The sequence below is a fragment of the Pneumocystis jirovecii genome (genome assembly GCF_001477535.1).
Source record: "Pneumocystis jirovecii RU7 chromosome Unknown supercont1.17, whole genome shotgun sequence".
In the NCBI taxonomy this organism is placed as follows: domain Eukaryota; kingdom Fungi; phylum Ascomycota; class Pneumocystomycetes; order Pneumocystales; family Pneumocystaceae; genus Pneumocystis; species Pneumocystis jirovecii.
Genome location: NW_017264791.1, coordinates 75964 through 90899, shown reverse-complemented (window position 1 = coordinate 90899; position 14936 = coordinate 75964). Strand labels below are relative to the sequence as shown.

Here is a 14936-nt window from a genome sequence, read left to right as displayed (position 1 = left end):
AATGCGCATACAATGCAGATAAAAGGAGATAATGAGTGATATATAGAAATGTTTTCGCCCCAAGCGTTTCCAGAAGGGCAGATTGTCTATAATTTTGTGAGAAAACAGGATATTCGGCATGAGGCTTTGCATACATATGAGATTTACCGGAGGACATGGGTAGTTGTTGAGATTCTTGATGGGACAGTGCCAGATTTTGATAAATGCATAGAGGAAAGACTTCACAGTCTTAAAAGGAGTTATCCTGAAGCGTTAATTGTGCGTTTTTTTGTTTTGAATGCACCGGATATGTCCGTTGCTTTTATACCAGAAATTGTTGCATTGGAAGTAGGAGCAGATACAGATGAGGCAGTCTGGCGGTCAGTTATTTGTGATATGACGCTTGATTTACTGGAGGGATTTTCTATTTTTGTGGGGAGCAGAAGGATACTTTTTTGCAGGCAGTTAACGCATGATAGGCTCAAGAAATAGATCTGCGTGTCTGGATTGACTCTCCATGTGTTGCTGTTCATCAAGAAAGTCTTATTGATGGGATGCATGGGGAGTTTATGGGTTTTGGGATTCATGAACAGGTGCCGTTGCCTGTTATGTCTTCGATTCAGCAGAGTAAAATGCAGTTGAAAGGAAGAAAAGCAAAGATTATTGCCGATATTTATTTGCTTTCTGGCCGTGTTTTAGATGCATTGAAGGGGTACGTTTTTTATGTATTTTTGTGGTATTGTGTTAATGGGTAAAGGTATACGGATGCAGCAACAATGGCAAAATCATCAAATGATTATTTGTGGCATGGTTCTGCATTAGAGGGTATAGGTGTTTGTCTTGTTATTCTTTCATTCCTCCAAATTGAGTATCAGGTACAATAGTAAGATAAAATGGGAAAAAACTTATATGGAGAAGATTCCTATGACTGTATTGCCTTCTTCGCCTCCTCAACTTGAAAAGATCCCTTTATTAAAGAGTGTATTTGCTAAGGAAAATGAGCATGATTTTTCGAAGCAACATATTTTTGATTTTCTTCCAGATTTACACTTGAATATTATAGATCTTTATCAAAAGTCATATAGTTGTCCAAATGACAAGGTTCCGTCAATATGTTTTTCTGAGAGTATCCTTCGTTTATGTAAGCTTTTTTGTGTTGTGCATTTGTCTGGTGGTTGGAATGACATTTCGTTACGATCCATTATTTATGATCAATCTTATTCTATTCCAGAATCTCATTCACCTGGTTATCCACCAAGAGCAGAGATTGCTTCTTGGGCAATGCGTGCTCATACTCCTTATCTTAAAGAGTTAGATGTTGTTGACAAATGTAGAATCTATGGTGGTCTTGCGAGTATTTTAGGTATGGTGGGATTTCGAAGATCAAGAGCTATGTTTTTGCGAGAAATTGTTTCTACTCTTACGTCTGCATTGGTAAACGCCAAAGTTGATGGAGTTACGGATGATACTGTATCTTCGATTGTTCAAATAGCTTTAACGAATTATCCTTTCTTTCAGGAACAAACTAATCTGAAAAATTCTACTTTTTTAGCACATAATCTTCTTGATGATCTTTGCAATTGTTATGGGATTCCAGGGATTTATGAAAAAAGTAATACTAGGTTTGAAATAGAATTATTAGAAAAATATGGTTGGCCATCTTTGAAGATTACTATATTAAAAGAGTGCATTTTGTTTTGTGAAGCATTGCCTGATTTTTCAGGGGTATTGAGTTTTACCACTAAGATGCTTAGTATTGCGTCTACTTATTTGTCGCGAGATAATCAGATTCGTTTTGCATCGAATATTCCCCGTATTATTTTGGCTGTTAGACGTCTTGGATTGGAAGAACTTGAGGCAGATTATTGGGATCCTAATATTGTACAATCCATTGAATATGTACCGTATGTTATTACTTAGTATGATTTTATATTTATTTTCTTCTAGAGGTTCTTCTAAATTTCTCCCAATTCTTCATTCTGGTTCGGAATTAAATAATGTTAATAATGATAATATGTTTTTACGAACTGATCCATTTATATATAATCCCTTCATTAAGAAAAATAATGTTCCAATTAAAGTAAATATAAAAAAATGCTATGTTTTATTATTAATATTGGTGTTTAGCATGTATTAGTACAAGGAGATGTCGTCGAGTTTAAAGTAGTTTTGCATAATCCTCTTGCATTTGAATTGGAATGTATTAATATTTCATTATTGTAAGATTTTTTTGAGATTTTTTGTTAGTATTGATTTATAATAATTAGTACCGAGGGTGTTAAATTTGAATCACAATCAACATCTGTAGTTATTGGTCCTCAAAGAATACATATGGTTCGGCTATTTGGCTGTCCTAAAGAACCTGGTAATTTTGTCGTTAAGGGATGTAGGATTCATCTTTCAGGATGTAAAGATGATATTTTTTTGTTAAATCGAGATATTTCTTTTTTGGATTACGAGCATTTATTTTCAAATGTTTTTTTTCAAGGGAAAACTAAGTTTATGGGTTTTGATGTTTATTCTGTTATAAAAGCGTCTGTTGCATCGAATCGTGTTGAAGGTTATATTAAGAATTCTTTAGCTCTACCTATGACTGTAGAGCAAAGTTTTGAAGTTTTACCTGCTCAACCTGTTTTAATAGTTACAAAAACATCTCTTGTAAATGGATCTATTATGTTATTAGAAGGAGAAATGTAAGTTTAATTATTTTTAATAATATAGTTAAAATTATAGGCGTACATTTACTATAACTATAAAAAATGTTTCAGATATTACTATAAATTTTCTCCTTCTTTCTTTTATGGACTCAACAATTGGTCCTTTGAAAGATGCATTGGTTTGCAAAGATATTTCTTCTGAAGAAATATATGAGTTAGAATTATTTCTTTATGAAAGAGAGGCTTTTGTATGGAAAAAAAGTTTTGATCAATTTTCTTTAAGCCCTGGTTGCGAGGAAACTTTGGAAATTCGTGTTTTAGGAAAAAGAGGGCTTACTGATGGTAAAATCCAGATAGATTATGGAAATATTGAAGGAGATGCTTCTTCTCTTGAGAAATTTTATACTCGACGGGTTGTTATACCTGTTATTGTCACTGTAAATGGTTCTGTAGAACTTGTAAATTGTGATATTATTAATTATGTCAATGATAATAAAGAGAAGGAAAATTCACTTGATAGATCTGAAGAAATGTGTAGTTTATTTCAATACGTTGAAGCGCATGAATGTGAAGGAGTAGAATATTGTTTAGCTCTTTTGGATTTTCGGAATATTTGGCCAAAGCCATTATCCGTATGTTTTAATGTTCAAAATAAAGGTAATTGTTCTGTTTATGGTATTTTTCGTTAATTTTTAGATGATGAACCTTTTAAAATTGAAAAGATTATTTGCCCGGGAGAAACAAATAGGTAAGTATATGGGATTTATTTTGTGTTTTAATGTATTTAAGATTTGTTCTTCCTTTGAAAAGAATATACATTTCTCGAGAGGATTTTTTAAAGCCTATTTCTACTTTTTCTTCCCGACAATTTGTTGTTCCTAATATAAAGATGGACTCTGATATGCAAGATTGCCAGCAAAGGAAAATATATTGGCTACGTGAAGCATTGTTTAAGATTATTTCTGGGACATGGACATATCCAGGAACTGATAGAAAAGGTTTTATTGAATTGCGTGGTTTACGCATGACATCAAAAATGGTTTACTGTTTGAAAGTTGAGGATATTAGTGTTGTTCTTGAAGTATCGGGAAATGTAAGAAAGGTTCAAAGATTTATGTGGCTTGTTAACTTATATGAATTTGTAACTTTTACGTTAAAAGTTGTCAATAGAAAAGGTATATGATAGGTTATTTTTATGTTTGATTTAATCATTGTAAAGGACATCCTATAAGAGTATTTGCTCGAATTCAGCCCTTTTTGCGTTATCAGAATCAGACATTTATAGACATATCGCATTGTGTTGTTTTTAATGGTGTAATGCAGACAGCTCTTCCACGGATTGACCCTTATCACTCTCATGAAGAAAAATATACCGCAGTTTTTATGAGTCGAGGTGAATATGAAATTGTTGCGTCTATACAAGAATTACATGGTCCTGATGAAGGGCATGTATATGCCTCTAGAAGTTATTCCATTGTTAAATGTGTTGATGACATAGAAGGATGTGATTGATTTAGTGTTGATGATGTATGCTTTTGATGTATTGAAATGTTTTGTCGGTGTTTTGTTAAAACTCATCCTTATCTTCTAAAAATATATTTGAATAAACTAGAATTGTAATGTATATTAAAAGGCCGCCTGATATACTTAAGATAGTTGCGTATCTGGTGATGATTCCAGTATGTTCTAGCATAATGGGTAACGCTTTTATGTTTTATTTAATGCTATTTTATAAATCAAAGACATACCAATGCCTGAAACCACTAACATCCCTGTTATAAATCGGCCGACATCTTGAACACCACTTCTATCACATTGTTACTAATAAACAGTTTTTGGACAATTATTACCCAAATGTATCGTTTGTAAAATCATTTGTATCCAATATCCTGTTACATACAATATTGGGCAGAGGTGCAAACGTATAAATCACAACTATTTTTTTTAGCTAAGTTTTTGCAAGAGGTTTTTGCTCAGATAATTGACAAAAACAAAGACTTCTTACTAACAAAAAACGGATACCAGTTAGAAAACAATGCACATGAAAGAATAGATGCTAAAAATCCAGCCGAAAGAAGAAAACTTAGTATAATCTAATAAAAATGTTTCAATTGATATTAATCAAAGGAAATATTTACAATACTGTGCATGTTAAAATATGAAATATCTAATAGTACTTACATTTGTATGTGATTCATGGCTTTCTGCTGGTTAAGCAGCTAAGACACTGCTGATAAGATTTGCCTTTTAGTGTTCTTATAATTACTGGCCAATTATCTCTCGGAAACAGTCGTCCTGAACGGTCGTCCTGACAACCTTTCTGAAGAACGTCATCCGACTGACCTCAATATTAACATATAAAATTTTAATCATATAGATAGAGTTAGTGGGCTTAATATTTGCAATAAAGCCTTAGAATAAAGTTATTTAAGGGGTTATGTTTCGTAATCAGTATGGTTTGTTTTTTTTTCTGTTTTTTTTTTCAATAAAAAATGACTTATTTATAGATAATGATGCAACAACATGGTCGCCACAAGGGAGACTTTATCAGGTAGAATATGCAATGGAAGCGGTTAAACAGGGCTCTGTTGCCGTTGGAATTGTTAGTAAAACTCATGCTGTTTTGTGTGCGTTGAAGGTACGGCAAAGTTTTTATTTTTTTGCAAAAGGACGACATTTTGATACTGGTTTTTAGAGGAATCCGGAGGATTTGGGAAGTTATCAGAAGAAAATTGTTATGGTTGATGAACACATGGGGTTTGCACTTGCAGGACTTACTTCAGATGCTCGAGTACTTAGGTATGAACCTATTTGTCTGGTTCATATTAATTATGCAAGTAATTTTATGAGGCAACAAGCTATTGCATCTAGAGTTGTTTGTAACAGAAAAATACCTATATGTCGTGCAGTATCGTCAATTGCAAAAAAAGCACAGATCAATACTCAACAATATGGAAGACGTCCTTATGGAGTAGGTTTTTTAGTAATTGGTTATGATGTAATTGGATTTTTTATGTGTGTTACTGTGTTGATCTATGTAGGATACGGGCCCACATTTGTATGAGTTTTTGCCGTCTGGTTCTATTTTGGAGTATATAGGTGCAAGTATTGGTGCACGTTCTCAGTCAGCAAGAACGTATTTAGAGCGCTGTGTTGATTTTTTTCCTGATGGTAAATGTATTTGGTTCCATGGAACTTGTTAATGTTTTTAGCAACCATGGAAAATCTTATTCTTCATGGTCTTAGGGCATTGCGAGATTCCTTGGCTCAAGATAAAGAATTGACATCATTGAATACATCTATTGCTGTTGTTGGTAAAGATATGCCGTTTAGACTTATAGAAAATGATGATGTTTCTGAATGGCTTGTTAAATTAGGTGAAACATCGTTATCGGCTTATAGACAGTCTGAAAGGGCAGCTGCTACTGCTGTTGCTACTACTGCAGCTGCTCCTACTTCTACTGGTAGTGGTGCAACTGGATCAGCAGGTGATGTTATGGAGACTGATTAATATAAAAAGTATTTTTTGTATCTGAAACTTATGTTGATGTTAGAGTGTTTGTGTGGTAATGGCTGTTTTTCATCGGGAAATATTTTGAAAAAATGAGTTTCCTGTGTTATTTTTGCTATTTAGAATATGAATAGTAGGTGTTTCAGGATAATATAAGTATATCGGATCTAGATCACTAGTTATTGTTTTACATTTTATTTTATTAGACTTGAGACTAAAGAATATTTATAAAAAGTTTTTTATTTTTTAAAAATGTGATTTTATATTGAATATGCTACTTAGATATTTTTTTGCTGGAAAATACATGTATATTCAGTTCCTTGTCTTGTTTTATTATGAATGCACTGGTTTGATTATATTTCTGTTTATTTTTGAATACATTATTTAATTTGTTTTATTATGATCTCTTGTTTATAGTTGGTTTTTGAAATATTTACTTTATTAAACATTGTTATATTTTGTTATTTAGAGAATAATAATGTATATAATTAATAATAAGATATTAAAGATATTTTTATCATTTGCATAGTTATGTTATCTAAAATGGTAAATAAATGTCCTTGTGTTTTTATTTAGAATATGTTTTATTAAATATATGTATTCTGTCTTATATCTAAAATAATCTTATTTTATTTATTTTTTGGTTATAGTAGTTAAAAGATTTTATTATTTTTAGTGATTTTGTTAAGTTTAATTATTTTGATTTATAGATTTGGTTAAAAAATATATATATGCTTTTCAAAATAATAAATAATGTTTTTTGATTGTATTTTATTAGATTTTTTTCAGAAAATATCTTTGTTTTTGAAAAAAATATATTTATTATACTATTTTATTTGTTCTTTATTGACTGTATTTATTATCTTCAGATTTGTAAATTTAAACTTTATAATATTATATATAGGATTTTAAAGAAAATAAACTAAAATAATGAATATACATATTAAAACACTATATCTATTGATATACTGAAGTATATATGTTAAAATATTGAGTATGTCTTTAATTAGATTGTATAGATATCAATGGTATTTCATATATACGTTTTGTATTTAAATTATATATGTTTTTTTCTGTGTTGTTTATGTTTTTAAAGAGCAAATTTTCTTTTTTCTTTAGTTTGTGTTTCGTTGACGCTACAGGTTTTTAACGTACATTGTTTTGTGTAGGTTTTTTTTTATATTTTTTAGTATTTTGCTAAATATTTGCATACAGATTTCTATATTTACTTATCTTGTTCTTTTTGTTAGTTTTATTTTTTCTGTTTATTTTAATTGTTTTTTCATGGTTTCTTCTTCACAATCATTATTAGATACAGTTGATATTGGGCCTCTGCAGAAACCGTTTAAAAATCCACAATTTAAGCGTAATCCACGAAGAAATAAGACACTTCGTCAAATATTAACCCATGAAACACAGCTTCGTCATTCACAGCCATTGCTTTTAGATGTACCAACATACAATAGTATTGAGGCTTCTCCAAGCCTTTTTCCACATGCAAAATGGTGTGATATTACCGGTTTACATGGGCTGTATACAGATCCAAAGACTGGGCTTCGATTTCATAACAAAGAAGTATTTGCTGTTATTAAAAATATGACACAGGGTATGTGAAGATACACGTTTTGCATGTTATCTTAATATGATGATATTTAGGTGTAGAGCAACAGTATTTACAGATGCGTGGCTCACAGGTTATGCTTCGCTAGAAGAATGAATTTTGTTAAAATATTATTTTATTTTTAGAAATTTTTAGAACTTCTGATCATTTTAATACTATTTTAGTTTTAATTTTGTTTTAATATAACTTTGAGGCTTTATAATGTTTTTAATAGAATTATGGTATTGCTTTTATGTTGTTTTGGTAGAATTTTGTAATTGTTTTTGTAACTGTTGTTTAATGTTGTTATAGTAGCTTTTTTGTGGTTTTTTTATTGTTACAATTTTGTTGCAATTCAGCGGTAATTTAAAGTTACTTTGTAATAAAGCTTCGACGCTAACTATTTTTTTGATAAGTAATTTTTTTATTTGATATTTCGTCGCAACTGTGTTATTGAGATTGAATGATTATTTCGCTATTCATATATAAGATTTGTTGTTCATAGAGCTGTATCTCTAGGATCATAATGATCTCTAATCATTCGTGATAGATATGATGGAGGGTGACCGCCCCTATAGGTTTTATTAGTATGTTTTCGCAAATGAAAAAGTTACTACAAGTTTGTAATGTATAAATCAATCATAGATGGTGGAATATAATCGTCACATGCATTAATAATGTCAACATTGTCTATCAAATCTGAGAAATATTAAACAATGACTGGTTAAATATTTCAAAAAGTTACCTTGTTCAAATGGTACAACATTATTCGGTGAAGACAATGTAATAAGTGAATCTGGGTTATGAGGATACACTGGACTGAGTTTGTAAATTCCAGCACATATTATTACAGGTGTAGCATGATGTTTGGCTGCCGCTGCTAAGTTTTTTGCACCAGCTGAAACTAATACACCACCATTTGCAAAGACTAGATATGTTAGTTATAAATGGTAAGGTACATGAAGAAAAATGAGGTTTTTAATGTAAAGTTTGAGATGAGAGAAGAATATAAAGGGATGTACGAACCTACATGCGCACCAAGAATGACTTTGTTAACACGACTCATCAGTGCAAAGACCGCTGCATCAGGTATAAGAATTGCATCAATTCCAGCATTTGCTAGTGAAATGATTGATGCATGAGAAGATGCGTGATCATTGGGAAATGACTCTGCCAAGATAACCGTAAACTTCCTTTTTTTTGTTGCTGCGCGTAAGAAGGCTTCAATTGTCTTTGATACTCCATGGGTCATAATAATTTCACTTTTAGTAATTTAATATTGTATATTTGAAAGTTAGCCTCGCTTACTTGGAATGAATATGGTCCAAAGCTTGTGCTGAAATATCTGTATGTGTTTTTTCGAGTTCGTCAACAATATCTTGGATCCCTTGGATAATAATAGGTCTTATATCAACATTTACTTTAGCTGTTTGTTTTTGTGAACTATTTGGTTCATAATCACTAGGCTTTCCCAGAAGATTTAACATGGATGAATAGATAGGACTAGAGGTGATTCTTTCGAGATTCCCTACAAAAAAAAAGTAAGAGAAAAATATACCGTCTATATAAATATACCTTCAATACTAGTATACATTGTATGATTGTTGTAAGTTTGTTTTTCCTCCTGAGAATCGTTTGATGCATTGTTAATTTCTTCTCGGATAAGAAATAATACTCTGCGGACAATATTGCCACTAATAAACTCTAATAACGTTAAAATAGAGTCAATTGTACTTTATATATAACCTCTTGGTTGAGCTTCAATTAGTTTAGATCCCCATTTTTGAATTTGAGTAATAAGTTGGTTAATATCAGACCATCGGGCAGCAGAAACCATTTGCCGAAGTAGAAGTGCTGTTTCTAAAGCTATTTGGAATCCACTTGGTATTTGGTTGCGTTTAAGGCGAAAAACAAGTGATTCAAGTGTAATATTGACGTCTGGCGGCGGCATAGTAGAGATATTTGTTTTTATGTGGTTAACATCGATTTTTTTAAAATTACAAAAGTTTATAAGGATTTAAGGCACCAATATAACGAAATAATTGTGAATTAATTGCTATTTTTGTAGGTTATTTATTGTGTGTTTTTAGTTTTTTGTTTTTAATACTTATGAAGGTGATTAACGTTTGATCATTTTGAGGATTAACGATCTATTTTTGCTTCGTAGATTTTTGTATCTTTTTTACAGATATTTACAGATAAATAAGTTTATTGACGATTCTTCTATCTATTTGTGTCTTTTTCAGTGAAAACTGTCCATTAGGCCGTCTTATAGAAGTTTATTAGAAGTGTTTGTAAGGTAGTATTAAAGATCTTGCATTGAAGATGTTACATTCAAGAAAATGGTTTATATGGATCAATTATATATATATATATTGTGCCTGTTTAATAGTTTTACAATGATCTGTGATTTTTCTGTTGTAAAAACTATTGAAGAATTAAATGTTTTAATGTTTTTAGCAATGCGATTGATTGTCATATTTAGTGCTGAAAAGTATTAGGATTTCTGAGGGTTACTAGTTAGATACTTTATATTAGAGATTTAGGCTATTTTTGGATTGTATTATGGAAAAGAAATGTCATATTGTTATTGTAGGAGGTAAAAAAATATGTAAGCTGCCTATGTTTTAAGAAATATAGGTGGAATTATTGGGTCAACCACAGCTTACTATCTCACACGTCATCCTAAATATGATTCTACCAATATATCAATTACACTTATTGAAGGGACGGGTATGTTGTAAGTGTTTTGTTTAGTGACGTTGAGTTTGATTTATAGGTATTGCATCTGCTGCATCAGGGAAAGCGGGGGGATTATTGTCTTTGGACATGGTATTTATATATAGACAGACAAATTTTTTATTAAAAATATCTATAGCATGGGCCCGAGACAGCCTTACTGGGTAAGCTTTCTTATGAATTACATGAGAAGTTAGCCGAAGAGCATGATGGAAAGAATAGATGGGGATATAGGTATTTGTTTTATAAGTATAACATTGTATTAATTATTACAGAAAGTTAGATACATTGGAAATTACGTCTTCTTGTTCTTCCAAACAGGTAGATGCGCTTCCAAAGACTCTAGGATGGATTGATTCAAATAAAGTTGACCACGTTTCTGTTGTAGGGACAACATTTACAACAGCACAAGTTCATCCGTATCATTTTACCAAGACTATTTTTTCTTTAGCAGAAGAAAAAGGTGTTAAGTTGATTCTTGGAACAGTGCTACCTTTTGGTCATACGAATACTGTTTCTTATTTGCCTAAAGGCGGGTCTTCTGTAAAGACAATTTATGCGGATTATGTTGTTATTACGGCTGGACCTTGGACTGGCCAACTTTATCCTAAGATTCCTATTACTGGATACCGTTCACATAGCATTCTTGTAAATGTTGATGTTCCTCTATCTCCGCATGCACTGTTTACAAATATCAAGTTGAAAAATGGGCGGCCTGTAAGTCCTGAGATTTATGCAAGGAAAGACGAAGTAGGGTACATGTTTATAAAATAAATAAGCACTAAAGTATTTTAGTTATATATTTGTGGAAATTCTGACTCGTTTGCCTTGCCCTCTAGTGCAGAAGATGTAGAAGTGAATTATGCTTCATGTGAAACCTTAAAGACATGGGTAGATGAATTAAGCACTCCAATTAAGAATGGAGTTGTTAAAAAGATGCAAGCATGTTATTTGCCTGTTTGCACTTCAAATACTAGTGGTCCGCTTATTACTAAAATAAGAGAAGGTCTTTATTTAGGTGCTGGTCATGGTTGTTGGGGTATTTCCAATGGCCCAGGGACAGGAAAAGTATTTTTTGTTTTTTTAGATTTACTCATTAATCTTTGTAGATTTTATCAGAAATGATTCTCGATGGTGCAGTACTCAGTATAGACTTATCAAGCCCAGATCTTTTCTCAGAAGGCTAAACAACATATATTATTTGAATACTACTAAGAGTACCGGATATATACAATGGATCTTGAAAGGCTATTGTCTTTCTAAGGAAGTTGATATGATGATTTGATTAGAATTTTGAGTAAACATGAAGTATATATAGTAATACATTTGGTTATATATAATATACCTATTTTATTGTTTGATTATATTTTTATACATATAAAATGTGTGCAATGTAGGTCCAGTGATTCTTTACTGAGCACTTTTATTAGACTTTTGTATTTATTATATTTTGCCAATCTCGATATGTTGAGTGTTCGTGTTTTATTCTAGGATAACGGTGCATGTCTGCTTATGAACACTCGACACAAGCAACTGTTTGGACATTCACTGTAGAAGCACTTCAAGCACAACGTACAGCTGTAACAAATGAAGCATGTGAACGTATTCAACGTAATTTCGAACAGGAACAGAATAATTTGACGGTTTCGTTTTTGAGTGCACATGAAGAATGGATATTAGTTGGTTATTATGCAATGCAGATGGAAGGGTTAAGTGTATATTTTGAGTTTTCATCGCAGATCAAGGTTCAAAGCAATTCACTGTAGTAATTCTTAGGGTTTTCTGATTTATTTTTTCAGGCAACTGCTGTAGCGTATCTTAAACGGTTTTATCTTATGCATTCAGTGATGGATTATCATCCTAAACCGATTATGTAGGGAGTTGTTGTTTTGAAAGATTTAAATTGAAGCTGATGGAATGCTAAGGTTGACATGTCTTTTTTTGGCTACAAAAGCCTGTGATCATTATATTTCGTTAGATCAGTTTGTACGTTCAATACCTAAGGTGACTTCTTCATTGATTTTGGAGCATGAATTTCTTGTATGTCGTGCTCTGTCCTGGGATTTTTATGTATGGCATGCGTATCGACCTCTACATGGGTTTATATTAGATATGCAGACAGTATTACCAGAACAGTCTGTACAGCTACTAGGGCGGCTTCATGATGAGGCAAAGGCATTAGTTTCAAAAACTTTATGGGCAGACTTGCTGTTTTTATATTCTCCAAGTTATATTGCACTTGGTTGTTTAATGGTTGTGGATGAAGAGATGGTTCGGATTTATATTCAGAGAAAAGAAATGTATCAATTTTTTGAAAAGATTGAGGCTGTGGCAAAAGATGTTATGTCATATAGTAAAATTGTTTTTGATGTTGAGGAGGTCAAGGGAATTGATAAACGATTGTTTTATTGTTCTGATCCGGCGAAAAAAAAAGATAGTCTTTTGTATGTATGTAGTGGAGTGTTAGAAGAACTAATAGTATGCAGATATGCTAAACGAAAAGCTGAAGAAGAGGCTCAACAACGAGCTAAGAAACTGGCTACTGTAGTCGTAGATAAAACAGAAGATTTTATGTGTTTGCCATAAACAATATGTGGATGTGAATATTAATAAAAAAGGAGGTGTTTTAAAGATGAGGGATTAACTAAAGGGATAATTATTGTGCTTTGGGGGCTGGATTTTTTAACATATTTTGTTATGTGATTTATTTTTTTTAAATATTTCAAAGCAATACTTGTTCTAAGTTGTTTTTTAGGTTAATGTTTTGTTTTAGGGTTAGGGTATTATGTATACTGTTTTCTGGACATGATGGTTATGTTTTGAATGTATTGGTTACATTGTTTTTATATTGAATATTTGAATTGTCTGTTGGCATTGCGTGTTTGTTCTGAGCTTTTCTGTGTTGTTAGTGTAACTTTGATATAGTTTATTGTTTTTCTAACTTTTGGTAACTTTTTTCTTTTAAAACACGTTAATTTTTGTTATTTGTTTTTGCTGTTCTTTTCATTAAATGCGTTTTAAGACGGGTATTTCGAATATTTCAATGTTTATACGTGTGTCTGAATGTTTGAATGATGGGTCTTGATATGCTGTAGGTCTTGTTCAGTCCCTTGAACGAGTTGGACGGATTTGCTGGTTAAAGTTGACTCCAGAGACAGTGCATTTTGTTATTGTTCCAGATCATACTGGCACACAAGTCTGGGCGTAGGTCTTTGCTATAGTTTATTATTTATCCATTATTTTAGTATTTTGGAAGTTAAGTCAATATTTCAAGATTATCTTGTGCAGTCAAATACAAATAATATAATTAATCTTGAGGTTCCTATTGATCATTTGCATAAAGCTCTTAAGTCTTCTGTTAACGCTTCAGAGATTGTTTTGAGATTGACAAAACATGATCATTTTCCTATGCTCTCATGTTCCATTTCACTTTTGGTATGTAAAGGATAAAGGTTTTTTTATTAATGATGATTTCAGGGAAAGTCTGGTGGCATGAGTGCTGTTACTCATAATATTCATGTTAGGGTTTTATCGCCTTTGATGCAATTGTTTGAGCCTGTTGTTCCAGAACCAGATTGTCATATTATTTTACCATCCCTATCTCAATTGCGCTATATATCAGAAAGATTTAGAGCGATTAGCAATAAGATCTTTTTGAAGGCAAATATGTCTGGTGAATTTCAAATTGGTGTTGTTTCTGATTCATGTAAAATTGAGACAAAGTTTAAAGATTTGATTAATCCTGAACTGGATCCCTGTGCTGTTAAAGATATTTCTAAGCATCCGAGTCAAATTAGGGATAAAAAGGCGTTTGTTACGGTGAAGGTATCTGTGAAGGATTGGCTTAATCTTCTACAAGTACATATTGTTGCAAAAAGAGTTATTGCTTGTTTCTGTGAGGGGCATGCTTTGGTAAATTAATAAATATTTTAGTTACCTTTATAATAGTAAAAGGTTCTTTATGTCTATATTATGGAGCCAGAAGAGGAAAGTTCTGCTGTTTTGGTGAGTTTTTTGTAGTTATGTTATTTTTATTAATTAATTAAGACGTATTATATTAGTACTTATATTGAATGAATTTAAAATTGTACTAGAGTTTTTATTTTTATCTAATAATGTTGTAAATTGGTTGACATATTGCTTTTATTTATTGTATTATTATAGAAAACTACTTAAAATGTTTAATATTATTGATTATTTACTGATAATTAATCTCGATAGATTTGTTAGTATTATTTGTACGTTTTTTTTGTATAGAGATGTTATGTCTATATTGTTTGATGTGCTGAATGTAATATTTAATTTATCTTGATAATGTATTGTTATTTGTTTAATATTTAGTAAAAAAATTGTTCTAGTATTTATTTTTTTAAACAAAATTGTTCAAAAATTGACGTTAAATTATAAATAGACATATTAAGTATCTTTTAGTGATATTAAATGTTTTTTA

At 31.4% G+C, this 14936-nt stretch overlaps 8 protein-coding genes across 8 annotated transcripts; 6 read left to right on the top strand and 2 right to left on the bottom strand.

Annotated features, from left to right (window-relative positions):
- Positions 1-48: 48 nt before the first annotated feature.
- T551_03436 (uncharacterized protein) lies at positions 49-4148 on the top strand (the record flags this gene model as incomplete). The annotated part of the gene is made up of 11 exons (XM_018375699.1): positions 49-411; positions 459-691; positions 737-854; positions 898-1883; positions 1927-2059; positions 2107-2198; positions 2247-2672; positions 2713-3299; positions 3333-3384; positions 3426-3811; positions 3856-4148. The coding sequence occupies 11 exons, from the start codon at positions 49-51 to the stop codon at positions 4146-4148; spliced, it is 3669 nt and encodes a 1222-aa protein (XP_018228048.1).
- A 169-nt stretch (positions 4149-4317) lies between these two features.
- On the bottom strand, positions 4318-4786 carry T551_03435 (uncharacterized protein; the record flags this gene model as incomplete). The annotated part of the gene is made up of 4 exons (XM_018375698.1): positions 4318-4443; positions 4487-4571; positions 4642-4729; positions 4775-4786. 4 exons carry the CDS (start codon positions 4784-4786, stop codon positions 4344-4346), a joined length of 285 nt encoding a protein of 94 aa, XP_018228047.1. The 3' UTR covers positions 4318-4343.
- A 287-nt stretch (positions 4787-5073) lies between these two features.
- On the top strand, positions 5074-6147 carry T551_03434 (proteasome core particle subunit alpha 6; the record flags this gene model as incomplete). The annotated part of the gene is made up of 6 exons (XM_018375697.1): positions 5074-5092; positions 5144-5274; positions 5332-5435; positions 5475-5634; positions 5678-5807; positions 5849-6147. 6 exons carry the CDS (start codon positions 5074-5076, stop codon positions 6145-6147), a joined length of 843 nt encoding a protein of 280 aa, XP_018228046.1.
- A 1284-nt stretch (positions 6148-7431) lies between these two features.
- Positions 7432-7856, top strand: T551_03433 (uncharacterized protein; the record flags this gene model as incomplete). Its single annotated transcript, XM_018375696.1, has 2 exons — positions 7432-7753; positions 7804-7856. 2 exons carry the CDS (start codon positions 7432-7434, stop codon positions 7854-7856), a joined length of 375 nt encoding a protein of 124 aa, XP_018228045.1.
- A 390-nt stretch (positions 7857-8246) lies between these two features.
- Positions 8247-9698, bottom strand: T551_03432 (translation initiation factor eIF2B subunit beta; the record flags this gene model as incomplete). The annotated part of the gene is made up of 7 exons (XM_018375695.1): positions 8247-8319; positions 8365-8446; positions 8493-8675; positions 8774-9009; positions 9056-9275; positions 9323-9451; positions 9494-9698. 7 exons carry the CDS (start codon positions 9696-9698, stop codon positions 8247-8249), a joined length of 1128 nt encoding a protein of 375 aa, XP_018228044.1.
- Positions 9699-10146: 448 nt separating this feature from the next.
- T551_03431 (uncharacterized protein) lies at positions 10147-11673 on the top strand (the record flags this gene model as incomplete). The annotated part of the gene is made up of 8 exons (XM_018375694.1): positions 10147-10241; positions 10288-10346; positions 10388-10480; positions 10527-10579; positions 10626-10720; positions 10762-11236; positions 11282-11554; positions 11596-11673. The coding sequence occupies 8 exons, from the start codon at positions 10147-10149 to the stop codon at positions 11671-11673; spliced, it is 1221 nt and encodes a 406-aa protein (XP_018228043.1).
- A 315-nt stretch (positions 11674-11988) lies between these two features.
- T551_03430 (TFIIH complex kinase subunit CCL1) lies at positions 11989-13189 on the top strand (the record flags this gene model as incomplete). Its single annotated transcript, XM_018375693.1, has 4 exons — positions 11989-12231; positions 12286-12359; positions 12412-13059; positions 13105-13189. 4 exons carry the CDS (start codon positions 11989-11991, stop codon positions 13187-13189), a joined length of 1050 nt encoding a protein of 349 aa, XP_018228042.1.
- Positions 13190-13496: 307 nt separating this feature from the next.
- On the top strand, positions 13497-14563 carry T551_03429 (uncharacterized protein; the record flags this gene model as incomplete). Its single annotated transcript, XM_018375692.1, has 6 exons — positions 13497-13539; positions 13582-13690; positions 13732-13921; positions 13964-14398; positions 14441-14491; positions 14534-14563. The coding sequence occupies 6 exons, from the start codon at positions 13497-13499 to the stop codon at positions 14561-14563; spliced, it is 858 nt and encodes a 285-aa protein (XP_018228041.1).
- Positions 14564-14936: the final 373 nt, after the last annotated feature.